This window comes from Brassica oleracea, chromosome C9 (genome assembly GCF_000695525.1).
Source record: "Brassica oleracea var. oleracea cultivar TO1000 chromosome C9, BOL, whole genome shotgun sequence".
Taxonomy (NCBI): domain Eukaryota; kingdom Viridiplantae; phylum Streptophyta; class Magnoliopsida; order Brassicales; family Brassicaceae; genus Brassica; species Brassica oleracea.
The window spans coordinates 51,782,045-51,798,854 of record NC_027756.1 but is presented as its reverse complement, the minus strand read 5'-3'; the positions used below and the strand labels follow the sequence as shown (position 1 = coordinate 51,798,854).

Here is a 16,810-nt window from a genome sequence, read left to right as displayed (position 1 = left end):
TTCTATGTACTGAATATTCAAATACGATTACGTTTCTTACTATTCAACATAGATTTGGAATATGAACTGAACGAATAAAGACTATTCTTCCAATTATTAAAAAAAAAATACAAAACCCGTGTTGAAAAAATGAGATGGGGTGCGGCTAACAACGCACGCTAACACCATCTCTTCAATTTCTATGTTGTCTTTTTTTTTTTTTTTTTTGAAACACTATGTTGTCTATATAACACATACACAATGAAAGAGGTTTAAAGTTTGTAACTAATCAAACTCAACAGATATCATAAATAAATAGTGAACTAAATAACAGAAACTCAGAAGAGGAAGCAATGGGAGGGACTGATTCGTATCAGCAAACGAGCTATGGATTTGCGATCGGAACACCCGTGGCTACACACAACACGAACGCTGCGGTAGTGAGTGACGTATTCTGCTGTCCGTACCCGCTCCAGCTAACCGTCAAGAAGAAATGTAAAGGACTAAGCGGTGCGAAGCTAGAGGTGGTGGACCTCAACTCTAATGTCGTTCTCCGCGTCGACGGTCCTCACGACAGCTTCAGCAAGAAACGCGTCCTTTGTGACCCCGCGGGTTACCCTCTTCTCACCATGCGCGAGAAGGTAACAACTGTATATATATTATATTATATACTAACAAATATGATTCTCATGTAACAACATCTCATAGTGACCAAAACTATAGTTGACGTCGTTACATGATGGATGGACGGTTCACCGAGGAGAAGGCTCAGATCCAAGGGAACTGATGTTCACGGTGAAACGTTCTCATGCTCTTCAATGGAGAGCTCGCCTCGATGTCATCTTTCAATCTCATTATCTCCCTGGAAACTTCAGCGTTGTAGGCACTTACTTCGACGACTCAGCCAAGGTCTACCATTCCAACGCTGTCATCGCCGAGGTATTGCACAAAACAACATATCCAATAGCACGTTTCATTCCTCGGTCTACGCATGAGAATTTGTCAAAATCTTGTGTTTCTAGTATTTGTTTGTCATAATCAGGTGAAGGAGAAGACGACATTTGGAGGGTTTTTCAAAGGGAAACAAGACTTTGTAGTTAGAATAAATGCAGGCGTTGACTATGCGTTTATTGTCTCTCTCCTCGTCATTTTGAACGAGACCAACACAATCTTTTAGCTCATCCATGTCATCATTGTCTTGTTCAGTTTGTGTATCTGACTATTACATCTTTTACATTGTTACAGTTCTATTTATCGTTTATGCCTTAGGAAAAATGATTGTGTGTTTACATGCTTGTGATTTGGATATTGCATAATCTTGTTGCTCTGTTGATGTGTTCATATATTTTATATTTGTATAAACAAACCATAAGATTTAATTATTGTGCAAAGAGAAAGTAGATCTAAGTCGGGGTCCGGCGAGTGGCCGGCGCGTGCCGTCGTCGGAGCGCCTCGAGTTACCATAGAAGTAGTTGGTTCTCGTTTTCCATCGTCTCTTCTAACCTCTGCCTTGCCTGAGCTCTGGTACAGGCCCCACCCGTGGCGGATCTGCCACTGGAGTAAAGACGCAGTCGTGTGGAGAGTGGGTGCGATGAAGCTTGTCGTCTGGTCCATGGTGGTTTTGTCTCTGGGAGGTGGAGGCTCTTACAGCTCCTTCGCCGCCGGCTCTTGTCTCCGAGGGGTAGAGGCTTCGTCAGCTCCGCAGTCGTCGGTTCTGTATCCGGGGTGTGAAGGTTCCTTCAACCTTGCATCGCCGGCTTTTTGGTGGGCCAGTTCTTTTGATCGGTTGTGGATTCTGTGGGTGGTTCGTGTGGGTTTCTTGGCTTTCGGCTTGTGCGTTTCAAGTGGTTGTCGGCTTTCTTTTAATCGGATGAGATCTCGATTGGATCGATGCAACTCTCCGGAACAAAGATAAAGCGTTGAAGAAAGGTGTTGGTTTCGACGGAGGCTTTTCGGTCTTCTGAGCTCCGTCGTAACGGGTTTTGCGGTGAGGCGGACCCGGCGATGTTTCCAAGCGGTGACGGTCGAGTTGAGACGGAAGAGATGCGTGTCGCTCCGACGGTTCTGATCATTACACGTATCCGGTCTCCTCGACGCGTGGACCAGCCGAAGTCGTCGGGTTCCTCGTGGTTTGGGTTTGGATCTCAGGCCCATTAACCGTTCTTGGTTGGCCCGTAGGTTTTTCTTGTTCACTTTCGGATTTGTAGTTTCTTTGGGCGGCCGTGTAATTGGGCCTGACCCTCTCTTCATCAGTATTAAAAACATTGAGGGAAAAAAAAAAAGATGTATGTGGTAAAAAGTTAGTTATAGATTTTTTCCCAACATTTCGTATAATAATATAAAGTTTATAATGACTTATATATTGTGCAATTAGTTGTGTGTGTCCGAATCAGTTAAGACATGAATCTTGATGGTCCGAATGGATCTCAATCTCTTCCCTAAAGCTTACTTGACATACAAGACAACAACAATGTCTCCTTAGATCAACAGTCTTTCGCGTCTCTTTCACCTTCACAGTCTCTCTCTCTCTCTCTCAATGGGTAAGGAAGACGGATTCAAAACTCAGAAGCGCGTCTCAACCGCTGCTTCCGGAGTTCTTCCGACGACGATCGCGACTCCCGGAGGAAGAAAACCACCGCCACGTGGCAAACAGATCAAGAAAACCTTCAACAACCTGAAAATGACCATCCTCTGCGGCCTCGTCACCATCCTCGTCCTCCGCGGCACGATCGGCGTCAACTTCGGAAAATCCGACGCCGACGCCGTCAACAAGAACCTAATCGAAGAAACCAACCGCCTCCTAGCCGAGATCCGATCCGACTCGGATCCAACCGACCCGAACGAACCCCCCGACTCGGACCTCGACCTCAACGCGACCTACACTCTCGGCCCCAAGATCACCAACTGGGACCAGCAGCGAGCCACGTGGCTAACTCAAAACCCTAACTTCCCCAGCTCCCTCGCCGGGAAACCTAGAGTCTTGCTCCTCACGGGATCGCCTCCGAAGCCTTGCGACAACCCCATCGGCGATCATTACCTCTTGAAGTCGGTGAAGAACAAGATCGATTACTGTCGGATCCACGGGATCGAGATAGTTTACAACATGGCTCATTTGGACAAGGAGCTCGCCGGTTACTGGGCGAAGCTGCCGATGCTGAGGAGGTTGATGCTGTCTCACCCTGAGATCGAGTGGATTTGGTGGATGGACAGTGACGCTCTGTTTACGGACATGGTGTTCGAGGTGCCTTTGTCTAAGTACGAGAATCATAACTTGGTTATCCACGGGTATCCGGATCTGCTGTACGATCAGAAGTCTTGGATCGCTTTGAACACTGGCAGCTTCTTGTTTAGGAACTGCCAGTGGTCTTTGGATCTGCTTGACGCTTGGGCTCCTATGGGCCCAAAAGGCCCGATCAGGGAAGAAGCCGGGAAGGTGCTAACGGCTTATCTCAAGGGAAGACCGGCTTTCGAGGCGGATGATCAGTCTGCGTTGATCTATCTTTTGCTTTCGGAGAAGTACAGGTGGATGGGGAAAGTGTTTGTGGAGAATCAGTACTATCTTCATGGGTTTTGGGAAGGGTTGGTGGATAGGTATGAGGAGATGATGGATAAGTATCATCCGGGGTTGGGAGACGAGAGGTGGCCCTTTGTGACTCACTTTGTGGGGTGTAAACCGTGTGGGAGTTATGCGGATTACGCGGTGGAGCGGTGCTTGAAGAGTATGGAGAGAGCTTATAACTTTGCGGATAATCAGGTGCTGAAGCTTTATGGGTTTGGTCATAGGGGGTTGTTGAGTCCTAAGATCAAGAGGATCAGGAATGAGACAATATCTCCGTTGAAGTTTGTAAACAGGTTTGATATTAGGAGAGCAGCGCCGCTTAAGATTGAAGCAAGGAGCTAGCAAGTTTTGTTTCTGTTATGTTTGTGTAAGTCATGGAGTAACTCTGGACTTGATGTTTTATAGATAGAGAGAATAACTTGCAAAAGAATATAAACAAGAGACAAAAGAATCAGTAGTCTATTACAAAAGCTGAACTATCCTCAGTGCAAAACCATGGCGTTTCTTTCTTATGTACAAACAGTTCGAATGTTTTGTTTTATTCGTCTACACTACATAATGAAAAGAACATTGATATTGTTGGTATGATACATACTTACACACTCAGTAGACTCTACATCTCTCTTTAACTCAACCTGAAGCCTATACAACACTTGCAATCTATCAACACATTCCTCTAATCAGGACAAGAAAAAATAAATAAACAGGAAATAGTTCTTATTCACAAGCTAGATAGAACTAATCAATGTGGAGTTAGTCATGTAACGTGAGTGGAGGAAAGACCTGTCTCCTTATCTTCCAATGGTTCCTCGATAGCCCACCCAGGAGAATCTCGCTCCCATTAGGACCTGAGCTTGTTTAAACCGCTCTGTGCCACTCTGCGGATAGGTTACTTGCACCGCCCCCACTGGCATACAAAACCAAATTGGTTCTCTTTGAGAAAAAAGATTTATGTTTTTGTGTCAGCTATCATCAACTGCTCTTTTTTTTGTGCGACTGACTCCTTTCGCCTTCTCCATTTCCGCTTCCTTTGCTGCTTTTTTCTTCTCCAACTCCACTTGCTTGACATTCTCTTCGTGTGCTTTCTTGAACAACCTTATAAAATTCAAGAGGGTTGCAGTAACTGCACCAATCAATCACCAAACATTGTTATATTAGCTATATAATAAACAATGAACCACTTTCTAATGTAATGCACAAACGAGGATAAGGTTAATATCCTGCTCCAAACCTTGTTCAAATGTACAGTTTTTCGGATTCTCCCCAAAATAACACGAAAGTAAATCAGCATTCTTTCCCTGTCCATTAAAAACAACAACATTGGTGATCAACATTTCAATGTCCATTATAAAACAATATTGCAATTAATCATATCATTATTTTCTGAAAATTACCACGTCAGAGTAAAGACTCTTTACAGTTTCCACTTCATCCTCAGCAAATGAAATGAACTCCTTCAATGTCTGTTATCAAAAAAGATAAAACTAGGTTTCAGCATCTGGAAGTAGTTAACTCGGAAAAAAAAAAACTCAAAAAATTCATGATTTGATCAAAATTTGTAAAATAAAGAAGAAGAAAATAACAACAACTTACTTTACGGAAAACTTCAGAAAGAGGAACATCACTTTCGGATGCAGTGAGCTCCTGCTTCAGTATCTCCAACCCTTTGGATATAGCTTGCATTTCCTCAGCTAGAGACTTCAATTGTATCTGACCAGAGGGAACAATCAAATGATGAGCTAAATACAACTAAAGAGTAGAAGACAAATAAAGCACAAACTCAAAAACCTTTGAAGCTGATTCAAGACTTTCAAGATCCTTATGGAAGTCCAGTAGATCTGACGCCTTAGTAGCAATGACCTAGAGAAAGAAAGAAAAGGGTTTCAAGATTATATATCCCTTCTAAAACATAATCTAGAGGCTGTTTTTTTTTTTTGCGATTGTATTTTTACCTTGCAGAGATAATGCATGAGAGTGGTATTGCTGTTAACAGCACGTGTATCGTTTAATTTTAACAAACTGTCCAACTTGAATGCTACTGCAGCGCCTGTAGAAAGCAGAATCAACCACAATGGATTTGCGTTCAGACAAAAACAAGTATATGATGCAATGAAACAAAGGCCTCACTCTTGAATCAAGCTCACAATAAGATGTTGAATAAGAATAACATAAAGCTTACCCCTTGCAGTTCCCTGGTTCATTATGTTCCCCAGGTAAAGAATCCTTTGTATAATTTCTTTTAGCTTTTCTGAAGTACGGATCTGATTAACAAGCAATGAGGAGAAAACGTCTAAGAAAGAGAAATGCATTATGGACTACAGAAAAATCTAAACTCTCTAACCTCCACACACGCAGAAATTACCACATTTAAACTTTTCTTGAATTCTGTAATCTGCACAGAAATCATTATTAACAATTAAGACCAAACAGTATAAGAGTTTTATAGACACTGATGAACCGGACCTGAGTGCTGAACTGAATCTTGAAGGAAAAAACTCTCATCTTGGATTCAACTCGCGGCACCTTCATTAGCTCTAGGAAGTACTGTGGTAACATAATGGATGCGAGACCAAAACGCATTAGCTAAGCAAAATCGTTAAAACTATTTTATGGTGAGAAATAAAAGATTATGGTAATCTCATGATCTAACCAGACCTGCTCACACTTTCCCAACATTTCCTTGTCACCAGTGTAGTTCTGGAGTAAAACAGTCAATTACAACCAAGATTTATAAGGAACTCGTGTCCGTAACAAGTGAATAATGGTAACAACTACGAATAATACATATAACAAAAGACAAGTAAATAATGGACTCAGAATAAACCTTAAGAAGCTCCATCTCTTCATTGGTTGGACAAAACTTTACAAGATTCTCTATCTGATCAATATCTAATACAGTATCATCCATCGCCAGAACTGCAGCCTGGATGATGCCAAGAAAATTGTGAACAAATGTATAAGAGAGATTAAGCAGTAATGACTTGTAACTCAACTAAAGTAGGTTTTGGAGCTTACCATCATATCAGGCAGTGGCATCTTTACTTTCGCAAGCATAATTTCCGTGTTATTGGCTCTCCTAAGGTCAATCTGTAAACAATAAATAAATCAAAATGACATATATATACCTTATGCAGGTAGCAATCACAGCATGTTTTCTGTCACTTGATTATAATAAGTACATGACCAAAGTCGAAAGAGAATGTTATAATATCTGTCGACAACCGAATCTTTAACATTACCAGTTGAATTTTTTCAGGTTTTGGCTCTAACGGTTTTCTTCGACCTCCAGATTTATCAGCCGGTTTTGGCACTGTAGCAGGGAAAAGCGTCTCTATTTCTGATACATCAAATTCATGTGCACTAGCATACAAAAGAAATGTGATGATTAGATGCAAACCAATACCATTAAGTCAGAATTTTGTAAGGGAGGAATATAAGAGATAAAGGAATATGCAAAGATAAAGTTAGTTCAATACATTTTCCCTACTCCCCGTCTCTCGAACTCGTACCATAAGCTTCCCTGCAAGGCCCTTGCTAATTTAACCCAATATAAGGGCTTTAGAGAAGACCTTTTTTGAATTGACGGCCCCACACCTGGACGTAAAAGACCACGCCCTCCAGCGGGTGGAGGAGGTCCAACACCTGGAGGTCTTGGCCCAGGAGGCGGAGGAGGGGCTCCTCCACGCGTCGGGGGAGCTGGTGGCAGTGGGGCTCCTCCACGCATCGGAGGAGGTGGTGGAGGTGGAGCACTCATTGGTGTCGGAGGTGGAGGTGGAGGGGGAGGAGGCAAAATGGTTTCACTGTTTCTCCTGGCAGATGCAAACGGAGGTGGGGGAGGAGGAGGAGGCAACATGATCCCACTGTTTGGTCTCTCAAACGCAAACGGAGGAGATGGTGGAATCTGAGGTGTTTGAAAGAAGCTGTCATTTTGGCTCGTTGGAGGAGGTGATGCAGCTGCTTGCGAGGCGAGTAAAACTGATGTAGCATCGCTAGTTAGAGAAATCATATATGGAGGTGGAGGTGGATGCGCCTGATGTGTAGAGGCAGCGGGTAGAGAAACTGCATCAGGCTTAGCCATTCTTACATTAGGACCCTGCGTTTCTTGCTGCTTAGACTTTGGTTTGAGTGAATCTCCAGCCAGTTTTGCATTTGCTCCGTCTTGTGTTTTTTCTGAAATGGGGTTGTTGATATTGGTATTTGTTTCCTGAGTTGTAGGCTCTATATCATTCGGGGAATCACTGCCTTCTACATTATTTTCCTTTGCTTCCAGTGTCTTTCTCTCTCGCTGCTCATCACCATCGTCTATTCCTATTTCCTTCACTGAGTCAATATTGGTATCTGCCTTCCCATCTGACCTATACTGTACATCATCAACAGCGATATCTTTGACTAGATCTATGCTAGCCTCCCCATGCACATCATGTTTATGATTTGAATCATCAGATGCACAATCTAGAAACGCATTGGGTTCCACGTCCCCCTTCCACACCTCTTTACCCTCAGAAACTTCTGAAGCAGTATCAACAACCCCAAAACTATCTGAGTCAATCTTATGGTCATCAATCACATGGCTAAAAGTCTCCCCCACCTCGTAAAATTTTTCAGGTGAAGTGATATCTTCCTTCTCATCTTCTGACATTGGAGCTGTTGCGATAGTAGGCACCACAGCATCAACACCAGAAAAAAGTACCTGATACATATATGAGCATGCATTCAAACTTAACAGACTCATTTGACGGATGATCAGAGAAAATTTCACAATGGCCTTACCTCTGCCTTAAATTCCCCTGGGAACTGGTCCTTGGCATCCCAAAGTATATCCATCTCATCGCTTTGGACCTTTAGAACATTACCACGTACAAATGCTGTGTTGAACATGATTCTAAAGACCATCTCCTCACGCACCAAATCATCATGCAAGTTTATTAATTCCAGAACAATATCCCCTTGAACATGCCACTGGATATCTAATTTCACTAGGGTACACTCTTCCTGCAGATAACATCAAAATAATGAACATTACTTTCTATAGAAGCGCTTAGCTGGTATAATAAATCACACATAATAGATAGATGTGGAGACTACACCACCGTCCCAAGTTCAAATGGAAAGTATATATTAGCTAAACAATGCCTTGTGCATAGTGTCATTCAAAGATAAAATGGTTTGAAAAGTACCTGTTGGTAGAGGCGAGTGTGTGTATCTGTCTTTGGTGTGGAAAAGAGAACTACTGAACTCTTGTCGGCTCTAGCTTTAGGGTCCTGACCATAAACCCGTAATATTGGTATGCAACCTTTACTTCCCTCAAAACATGGAAAATCTCTAAGAATCAAGTAATCCAAAAGAAGAGGCGTGTCTGAAGGAGGCCAATCAACTCTAGAAATGTACTGAAGATATCTGAGTTGAGAAGGCTGAGGGTTTAGAGGAGACAATATCTTAAGAAGCTCCTTGGGAGCCTGTCTGTGTACCATCTCGAGAGTCTTCATCTCCCCCTGATACTGCTTTCTGTATAGTAGTAGCCCTGCTAACATAAACGCAAGAATAGGCCAACCACCTCTTTCGCAATGCATCAACAGAAAATTCTGTTGATCTTCCAAAGATAACCAGCTCTCGCTCGATCTCAAAAAGTGATGGATCATTTCGAGAGGTAAAAGAGGGCAACTCTCGTACTGCAGAGGATATTCCATAACCGTCATGTTGTACGGAGACAAGACATCTGATATTTGACTAGGCTGTTCTCCTTCTTTAAAGTTAAACACCATGAAAGAGGCGTTTGGGAAATGTTTCTGTAGCTGCGCCACGATGCCGCCCAAGTACAGTTTGTACTCATCCTCTCCCATGACATCGCTCGAGAAACAACAGTCAAAAACTGCAAAAAAAAAAAAAGATAACCAAGAGAATAACATTAGAGAAGCTATTAGGGATGAAGTATCACACCGGAAATTTAAGTTCAATCCACTTATCTCCAATTCGTTTTAAGTTGGAAGCTCATAATAAATCTAAATCTAACGGTATCAGAACCCATATCCTATATTACTAATATAATCCATGATAAACCCAAATCTAACAGAAGCAACTCTTAAAACGTGGAAACTGCTTCAACAAGGCATATGAAGTTATAAACAAATCGTCTAGCTCTGGAAGTGGAATGTAGCAGCTCAAACAGGAAACTCTTTTTCAAAGAATCATCGTCAGCCTAAAGCAATCAAAGTTCCAAAAAAAAAAAAAAAACCTCAACCATCCAGAAGCTCGTAGCAAAAACTGATCCTAGAAACAGAGAAAAAACATGGGAGGATGTACCATAAACACGCTCCGAGATCTCGAGAAGGTGATCGGGTGGCTTTTTGTAGAATAAGCGACGGAACATCGCCATTCGATGGGATCCAAACTGTCGATTTAGTCAAGCAACAAGCAGATTATTCTCGTCTGATACTTGTTTTCCTAAAAGAATATAATGATCTATATGTACAATACTGAAACTCCTCTGGAAACCAAGAACCTTGGAAGCTATTCAAGAGGGAAGTGACAGTTAGATGATGAATCCTAAGAACTTCAGGTGAAATAAAAAGGGGAAGATGGCGGAGAAAGAGGATGAATCAAGCTAGAAATCTTCCAGCAGTTTTTTTTCTTGATCAAATATTTGTTTTATTTTTATTCCTTAATTAAATGTAGAGTTAATTAGGTGTACGTCCATTAATTATAGCGAAAATTAAAGTATTTTAGAATTACTTACCGAACCTATTAAACGTAGTGGACTTTTAGATAAAGAGCGAGACTCGGCTCGGAGTCCTCTCCTACTACACGACACGACCAGACCATTCTCTTTCTCTCTCTATAGGTGTTTTGTGTAGTCCTACGTGGAAATGTAAGAAAATAAAAAGATTTATGAAGTTTCAATCACGTTTTTCTTGATCAAAAACAAAAATAAAATAAAAATAGTTCTCTCACCAAAAACAAAATTAAACAAAGATGTTCCATTCTGTGATCTCCATCTGTCTAAACACGTTATTGACTTAAACAACATAAGTCACTAAAATATATATTCAGAAATTGGCAATGTCATAATATAAATTATAATCATTCGCAATATGAACAAGCAATTATATAAACATTTCCGGTACGAACAAGCAACTATATCAACATTTTCACATTTCTATAAAGAATCGGTAATAGTGACTGATACTACGTGAGGTTTTCACTTTTCATTTTTCATGGTGTATAAAAAGGATGGTTTTCAATATGCATTATGTTCGTTTTTGAAGACAACATGTGATTAAAATGATTTGTGATTCCGCGTTTTGGGTTAATGGAAATTTTCAATAAACATGGTTGGATTATTGACAGCCGGAATCGATCGAATGTTTTCTTTGTTTATTAATTTATTTGATTTGGTAAACGATATTTGTTTGTTAATTTATGATAAAAGAAACGGTCGAATTCCGAACGAACGAAGTAGTCATGAAGCAAAGTCAACTTTTGTCTCATCATTTTGCTGAGGGTTCGTTGTTATAAATCGAAGAAGGTGGTTCTTGTGGTTTAGTAAACATTAGTCAGAGCCTAAATCAAATAAAATCTTTACTTCTTGTTGCTTTCTTGTGAAGTAAGTCATCTTTTTGTATTTTCTGATCAAATGTCGCTCTTCCGAAAGTATTTCTACAGAAAAGCTCCGGATCGGATCGTCGAGATATCCGAGCGTGTATATGGTATTACGACTCTCTGTTTGTAATCGTATTATAACTCTCTATTTCAGTATAAAATGATTTTTTCATTTCTTTGCAGCTTTTGACTGTTGTTTCTCCAACAATGTTATGGGAGAGGATGAGTACAAACAGTATCTGGATGGCATCGTAGCACAGCTGCATTATCTTTACCCGGATGCCTCATTCAAAGTGTGTAACTTCAGAACAGAAGACCAACAGAGTCAATTATCAACACTATTGTCTCAATATGGCATGTCGGTAATGGACTATCCTAATCAACACGAGAGTGTTCCGCTTTTACCTCTCCAAGTGATCAGCCAACTCCTAATATCAAGCGAGAGCTGGTTAGGTCAACAGAATGTTCTCTTGATGCATTGCGAAAGAGGCTGTTTGCCTCTTCTTGATTTTATGTTATCAGCAGTATTATTGTACAACAAAAGGTATCATGGCGATCAGAAGACTCTGGAGTTGGCATATAACCAGGCTCCTAAGGAGCTTCTTTGTCTTTCGTCTGCTCTAAACACACAACCTTCTCAACTAAGATATCTTGGGTACATATCCACAAGAGATTTAGGCTCTGATTGGCCTCCTCCAGAGGCACCTCTTCTTTTGGATTGCTTGATTCTCAGAGGTCTCCCACATTTTCAAGGGGTAAAAGATTGGAGACCAAGTTTAAGGATTTTAGGTCAGGACCATAAAGCCCCAGCAAACAGGAGCTCCATACTTCTCTTTTCCACACCAAAGACAAATACCTTCTACCAACAAGTACTTCTTAAACCATTCTGTCTTTGTGACATATGGATCAATAATGATCATTACACTGATTTATGCTAATATTCCTCCATGTGAACTTGAAACATTGGTTTAGTAGAAACATCTATACATCAAAAAAAAAAAAAAAATTTAGCAGTTCATGCCAATCAATATATTAGTTAAAACGCTTCTCTACTAAAACAAAAATGTATGTTCTATTTTGTGATTAATCTGCAGGAAGAGTGTATCCAGGTGAAGTTAGATATCCAGTGCCATGTTCAAGGGGATATTGTTCTGGAATTAATAAACTTGCATGATGATTTGGTGCGTGAGGAGATGGTCTTTAGAATCATGTTCAACACAGCATTTGTACGTGGTAATGTTCTAAAGGTCCAAAGCGATGAGATGGATATACTTTGGGATGCCAAGGACCAGTTCCCAGGGGAATTTAAGGCAGAGGTAAGGCCATTGTGAAATTTTCTCTGATCATCCAGTTTATAAGGTCTAACTTTTTTAAGAACATGTAATGCTCTACACTCAAATACAAATTTATGCCTCATTTTTCATATAAATTTTTTATAGTAGTACCCTACAAACAACTAAATTTGTTGTATAAAATCGGGATGTCCTAAGCGGTCAGTTCCTTTGGCTATGCCCGGACCCGAGTTTGAATGCATACTCGTATATATGTATCAGGTACTCTTCTCTGACCCCTTGGTGCCTGTTACTGAAACAGCTCCCCCGATGCGTAGAGGAGCCCCACCACCTCCATTTGGGTCTGGTGGACCTCCTCCTCCACCACCACCATTTCCATTTAGGTCTCGTGAACCTCCACCACCACCACCTCCTCTGATGCGTAGAGGAGCCCCACCACCACCTCCATTTAGGTCTGGTGGACCTCCGCCTCCACCACCACCACCTCCATTTAGGTCTCGTGGACCTCCGCCTTTTCATTGGGTTATACCAAGGAGGGTCATTTTTGTAAGCTCATGGGAGGAGATACCACAGAGACATGAGGAAGGACAAACGTATTTGGACTAACTCCATCTTTGCATAACTATATTAATACACAACAACAAAATTATAAGTTATTGGAATTGGTTTGCAAATTGCAACTAATTAATGACATTTTTCTGTTAGTGCACCAGAGTTTGATGTATCAGAAATAGAGACTCTTCTCTCTGCTAGAGTGCAAAAACCGGCTGATAATGCCCCGCCGCCGCCACCACCACCTCCCCCAATGCACAGAGGAATAGGATGTGGTCTTCCACGTCCAGGTTTGAGGTCTTCAACTCAAAAGAAGTCTTCTCTTAAGCCTTTTCATTGGGTTAAGATAACAAGGGCCGCGCGGGGAAGCTTATGGGACGAGTTTCAGAGACATGGGGAAGGACAAACGTATTATACTAACTCCATCTTTGTATTGTATACCTTTATGTTTATATTACACACACAAAAAAAACTATTGAGAGTTATTGGGATTGGTTTGCAACTAATTAATGATCTTATTTCTGATAGTGCACCAGAATTTGATATATCAGAATTAGAGACCCTTTTCTCTGCTAAAGTGCAAAAACCGACTGATAAATCTGGAAACCAACCGGTTTGGGCAATACCTGAAACAATTCAACTGGTAATGTTGAATACTGTAAACACTTGGTTATTGCCTGATATTATAACGTTTGATCCACTTTCTACTGGTTTTCCAGATTAACCTTAAGAAAGCCCGTAACGTGGAAATTATTCTTTGGAGATTAAAGATTCCGCTGCGTGATATTATCGTAAGTTCCAAAACCTACTTTACTTGAGTAACAAGTCATTTACTTCTTTTATACTTAATGATAATTGTTCACACTTTTTTTTTGCAATATCCAGGCTGCAGTTCTGGCTATGGATGAATCTATAGTAGATATTGATCAAATAGTTAATCTTACGAAGTTTTGCCCAACCAAGGACGAAATGGAACTTCTTATGGTAGCCTCTTTTTCTTAAGTGGCATTGTTTACTTGTCTTTTTATCAATGTCTTTGAGATATATGTTACTTGTCATGGTTGTCTTGTCACTGTTCACTTGTTATTGACACAAGTTCTTGTTTGTAATTGACTGGTTTTGTTTCAGAACTACAGTGGTGACAAGGCTACCTTGGGAAATTGTGAGCAGGTCTGTTTAAATCATGCTATATATATAACCAAACTCACACTGTTTTTGGTTCTTACAAAGAAATAATTTTAACATTTAAGTTAGCTAATCCTTTTCTTGTTACCGCAGTACTTCCTAGAGCTCATGAAGGTGCCAAGAGTAGAATCCAAGCTGAGAGTATTTTCCCTCAAGGTTCATTTTGGCACTCAGGTCCGGTGCTATTACTTATTCTGTTACTTTCTATCCAAGTAACTGTAGATTTTGGTCTTATTGTTAATGATGATTGCTATGCAGATATCAGAACTCAAACAACGTTTAGATTTGTTAAACTCTGCGTGTGATGAGGTATACAATAAGTCACTTCTAGTTTTTGGTGCAGTCCATATCTTTCTTAGACATATTCTCCTCATGCTTCTTCATCAGGTCCGTTCTTCACAAAAGCTAAAAGAAATTATGAAAAGGATTGATTACCTAGGGAACACAAACCAAGGACCTGCGAGGGGTAAGACCATTTCTCTGCGTTCTCCAGGCGTTGCTGTGGGATTCAAGTTAAAAAATCTATTAAAAGTAGGCCACACACGTGGTGCTAGCAGCATGCAACATCTCTGCAAGGTAAATTACAATAGAAAATAAGGATCTTGAAAGAAATGATCTGGCTCAGGAGCAATACATAATCACTGAAACTATCTCTCTTTTGTACAGGACCTTGCTTCCAAGGAATCAGATCTAATGGACTTCCATAAGGATCTTGAAAGTCTTGAATCAGCTTCAAAGGTTTTGCGTTTGTGCTTTATCAGCTTTCTACTCCTTAGCTGTAAATTAGCTCATCATTAATTTGGATGTCCTGTGTATTCAGATACAACTGAAGTCGCTGGATGAGGATATGCAAGCTATAATCAAAGGATTAAACATACTGAACCAGGAGCTCACTGCATCCGAAAGTGATGGTCCTGCTTCAGAAGTATTCCAGAAAGTTAGTTCCATGATTTTGTAAAATCAAATACCAGATGAAAACTGAACTCTTCAGCTAGGTTTTGTTAACTTCTTCCGGAAGCTATAACTTAGTTTTCTGTTTTTTTCTTTTTATTTTATTTTTAATAACAGTTACTGAAGGAATTCGTTTCAATTGCTGAGACTGAAGTGGCATCTGTATCAAGTCTTTACTCCGTTGTGGTACGACTAGTTTCCAAGGTCCGTGCCTATTGACAATGTGTTTGATCCTGAGATGGTATGTTTTTGTCTTCTTAATGATGGACAGGGAGAGAATGTTGATGCACTTGTGTACTACGTTGGCGAGAATCCCATACATTGTCCATTTGAACAAGGTTTGGAACAACAAGTTTCATCGTCTTTTCTGAAATACATTGTGGTTCATTTTTATTATGTGTCTAATAACAATGTTGAGTGTTCGATTACTGCAGTTACTGCAGACCTCCTGAATTTTGTAAGATTGTTTAAGAAAGCACACGAAGAGAATGTCAAGCAAGCAGAGTTGGAGAAGAAGGAAGCTGCTGAGGATAAGAAACTGAAGAAGGGAAAAGGACTCAGTCTCACAAGAAAAGTGGTTGACTATAGCTAACTCAGAAACTTAAATATGTAGTTATAAACAAAGAGGATCTATCTAATTAAGCTAATCTTCATCTTTATATAGCTGCTTACTTATTTCACTTGGTTGATGTATGTTATTTTTTATACCAACTGCTAGATTGACCCTGACAGAGCCGATAATTTGGAAATTATGCTTTGGAGAGTAAAGATGCCACTGCCTGATATGATGGTAATTAGCTCCAAAACATACTTTACTTGAGTACCAAGTCATTACTGCCTAATCTCTTATACATTGGTTCACATTTTTTATTGCATCATCCAGGCTGCAGTTCAGGCAATGGATGATACTGTATTAGATATTGATCAGATAGAGAAACTTATAAGTTTTTGTCCAACCAAGGAAGAGATGGAACTTCTTAATGTTAAGTCTTTTTCTTTTTATCTACTTGTCTCTTTATTTTGGATGTCTTTTAAAAAAAAATATCATTCGTCTTGGTTACCATTATTAACTTGTAATTGAAGGATTTACTGCAGAACTACACTGGTGACAAGGAAAGATTGGGAAAGTGTGAGCAGGTCTGTTTAGATCATGAGATTACCATCCTTTATTTCTTACTATTAAATAGTTATTATAACAATTTGCTTTAGCTAATACGTTTTGGTCTCTCATCCATTATGTTACCGCAGTACTTCCTAGAGCTAATGAAGGTTCCGCGAGTTGAATTGAAGCTGAGAGTATTTTCTTTCAAGATTCAATTCCACACTCAGGTCTGGTGGTTTTACTGTTATTTTCTGTCTATCAGATTCTTTGAAGGAAAAAGTTTTGGTTTCATCACTGTAGTCCAAGTAACTGTAGATTCTTAATCCTATTTGTTAATGATGATTTTTCTGTACAGGTAACAGAATTAAGGAAAAGTTTAAGAGAAAAAGACAAAAATAGCACTAAATCAAGTTTATGTTCCCAAACTAGCACTCAAGGTCAAAAGTCACAAAAATAGCACTTAATGTTTTCTCAAAAGTCACAAACTTAGGGTTTAGAGTTAAAGGGTGGGGTTTAGTATTTAGGGTTTAGGGTTTAGGGTTTAGTGTTTAGGGTTTAGGGTTTAGATTTTAGGGTTTAGGGTTTAGGGTTTAG

At 40.2% G+C, this 16,810-nt stretch overlaps 4 protein-coding genes across 4 annotated transcripts in view; 3 read left to right on the top strand and 1 right to left on the bottom strand.

The window, feature by feature from the left end:
- The first annotated feature begins 246 nt into the window (after window positions 1–246).
- Window positions 247–1,231, top strand: LOC106317089 (protein LURP-one-related 10-like). The gene is made up of 3 exons (XM_013754947.1): window positions 247–620; window positions 703–918; window positions 1,022–1,231. The coding sequence occupies exons 1-3, from the start codon at window positions 333–335 to the stop codon at window positions 1,154–1,156; spliced, it is 639 nt and encodes a 212-aa protein (XP_013610401.1). The 5' UTR covers window positions 247–332; the 3' UTR covers window positions 1,157–1,231.
- A 1,136-nt stretch (window positions 1,232–2,367) lies between these two features.
- On the top strand, window positions 2,368–4,006 carry LOC106318655 (putative glycosyltransferase 3). Its single transcript, XM_013756728.1, has one exon. It carries the CDS (start codon window positions 2,516–2,518, stop codon window positions 3,878–3,880), a length of 1,365 nt encoding a protein of 454 aa, XP_013612182.1. The 5' UTR covers window positions 2,368–2,515; the 3' UTR covers window positions 3,881–4,006.
- Window positions 4,007–4,024: 18 nt separating this feature from the next.
- On the bottom strand, window positions 4,025–10,181 carry LOC106318654 (formin-like protein 20). The gene is made up of 17 exons (XM_013756727.1): window positions 9,839–10,181; window positions 8,716–9,407; window positions 8,309–8,530; window positions 7,015–8,228; window positions 6,778–6,898; window positions 6,554–6,625; window positions 6,363–6,461; window positions 6,194–6,235; window positions 6,002–6,082; window positions 5,880–5,930; window positions 5,718–5,799; window positions 5,491–5,585; window positions 5,327–5,398; window positions 5,132–5,248; window positions 4,933–5,001; window positions 4,770–4,836; window positions 4,025–4,661 (listed from the first exon to the last, which is right to left on the bottom strand). Exons 1-17 carry the CDS (start codon window positions 9,909–9,911, stop codon window positions 4,501–4,503), a joined length of 3,330 nt encoding a protein of 1,109 aa, XP_013612181.1. The 5' UTR covers window positions 9,912–10,181; the 3' UTR covers window positions 4,025–4,500.
- Window positions 10,182–11,168: 987 nt separating this feature from the next.
- The window catches only part of LOC106315308 (formin-like protein 20), an 8,223-nt gene continuing 2,581 nt past the window's right edge, over window positions 11,169–16,810 (top strand). Inside the window, exons 1-22 of the mRNA XM_013753044.1 lie at window positions 11,169–11,241; window positions 11,318–12,003; window positions 12,229–12,450; window positions 12,688–13,019; window positions 13,132–13,386; window positions 13,507–13,621; window positions 13,698–13,769; window positions 13,864–13,962; window positions 14,107–14,148; window positions 14,257–14,337; window positions 14,422–14,472; window positions 14,551–14,739; window positions 14,830–14,901; window positions 14,984–15,100; window positions 15,232–15,300; window positions 15,386–15,452; window positions 15,549–15,691; window positions 15,833–15,904; window positions 15,998–16,096; window positions 16,210–16,251; window positions 16,363–16,443; window positions 16,572–16,649. Of these exons, the coding sequence (XP_013608498.1) occupies window positions 11,169–11,241; window positions 11,318–12,003; window positions 12,229–12,450; window positions 12,688–13,019; window positions 13,132–13,386; window positions 13,507–13,621; window positions 13,698–13,769; window positions 13,864–13,962; window positions 14,107–14,148; window positions 14,257–14,337; window positions 14,422–14,472; window positions 14,551–14,739; window positions 14,830–14,901; window positions 14,984–15,100; window positions 15,232–15,300; window positions 15,386–15,452; window positions 15,549–15,691; window positions 15,833–15,904; window positions 15,998–16,096; window positions 16,210–16,251; window positions 16,363–16,443; window positions 16,572–16,649 (3,057 nt within the window). The remainder of the gene's footprint in view (window positions 11,242–11,317; window positions 12,004–12,228; window positions 12,451–12,687; window positions 13,020–13,131; window positions 13,387–13,506; window positions 13,622–13,697; window positions 13,770–13,863; window positions 13,963–14,106; window positions 14,149–14,256; window positions 14,338–14,421; window positions 14,473–14,550; window positions 14,740–14,829; window positions 14,902–14,983; window positions 15,101–15,231; window positions 15,301–15,385; window positions 15,453–15,548; window positions 15,692–15,832; window positions 15,905–15,997; window positions 16,097–16,209; window positions 16,252–16,362; window positions 16,444–16,571; window positions 16,650–16,810) is intronic.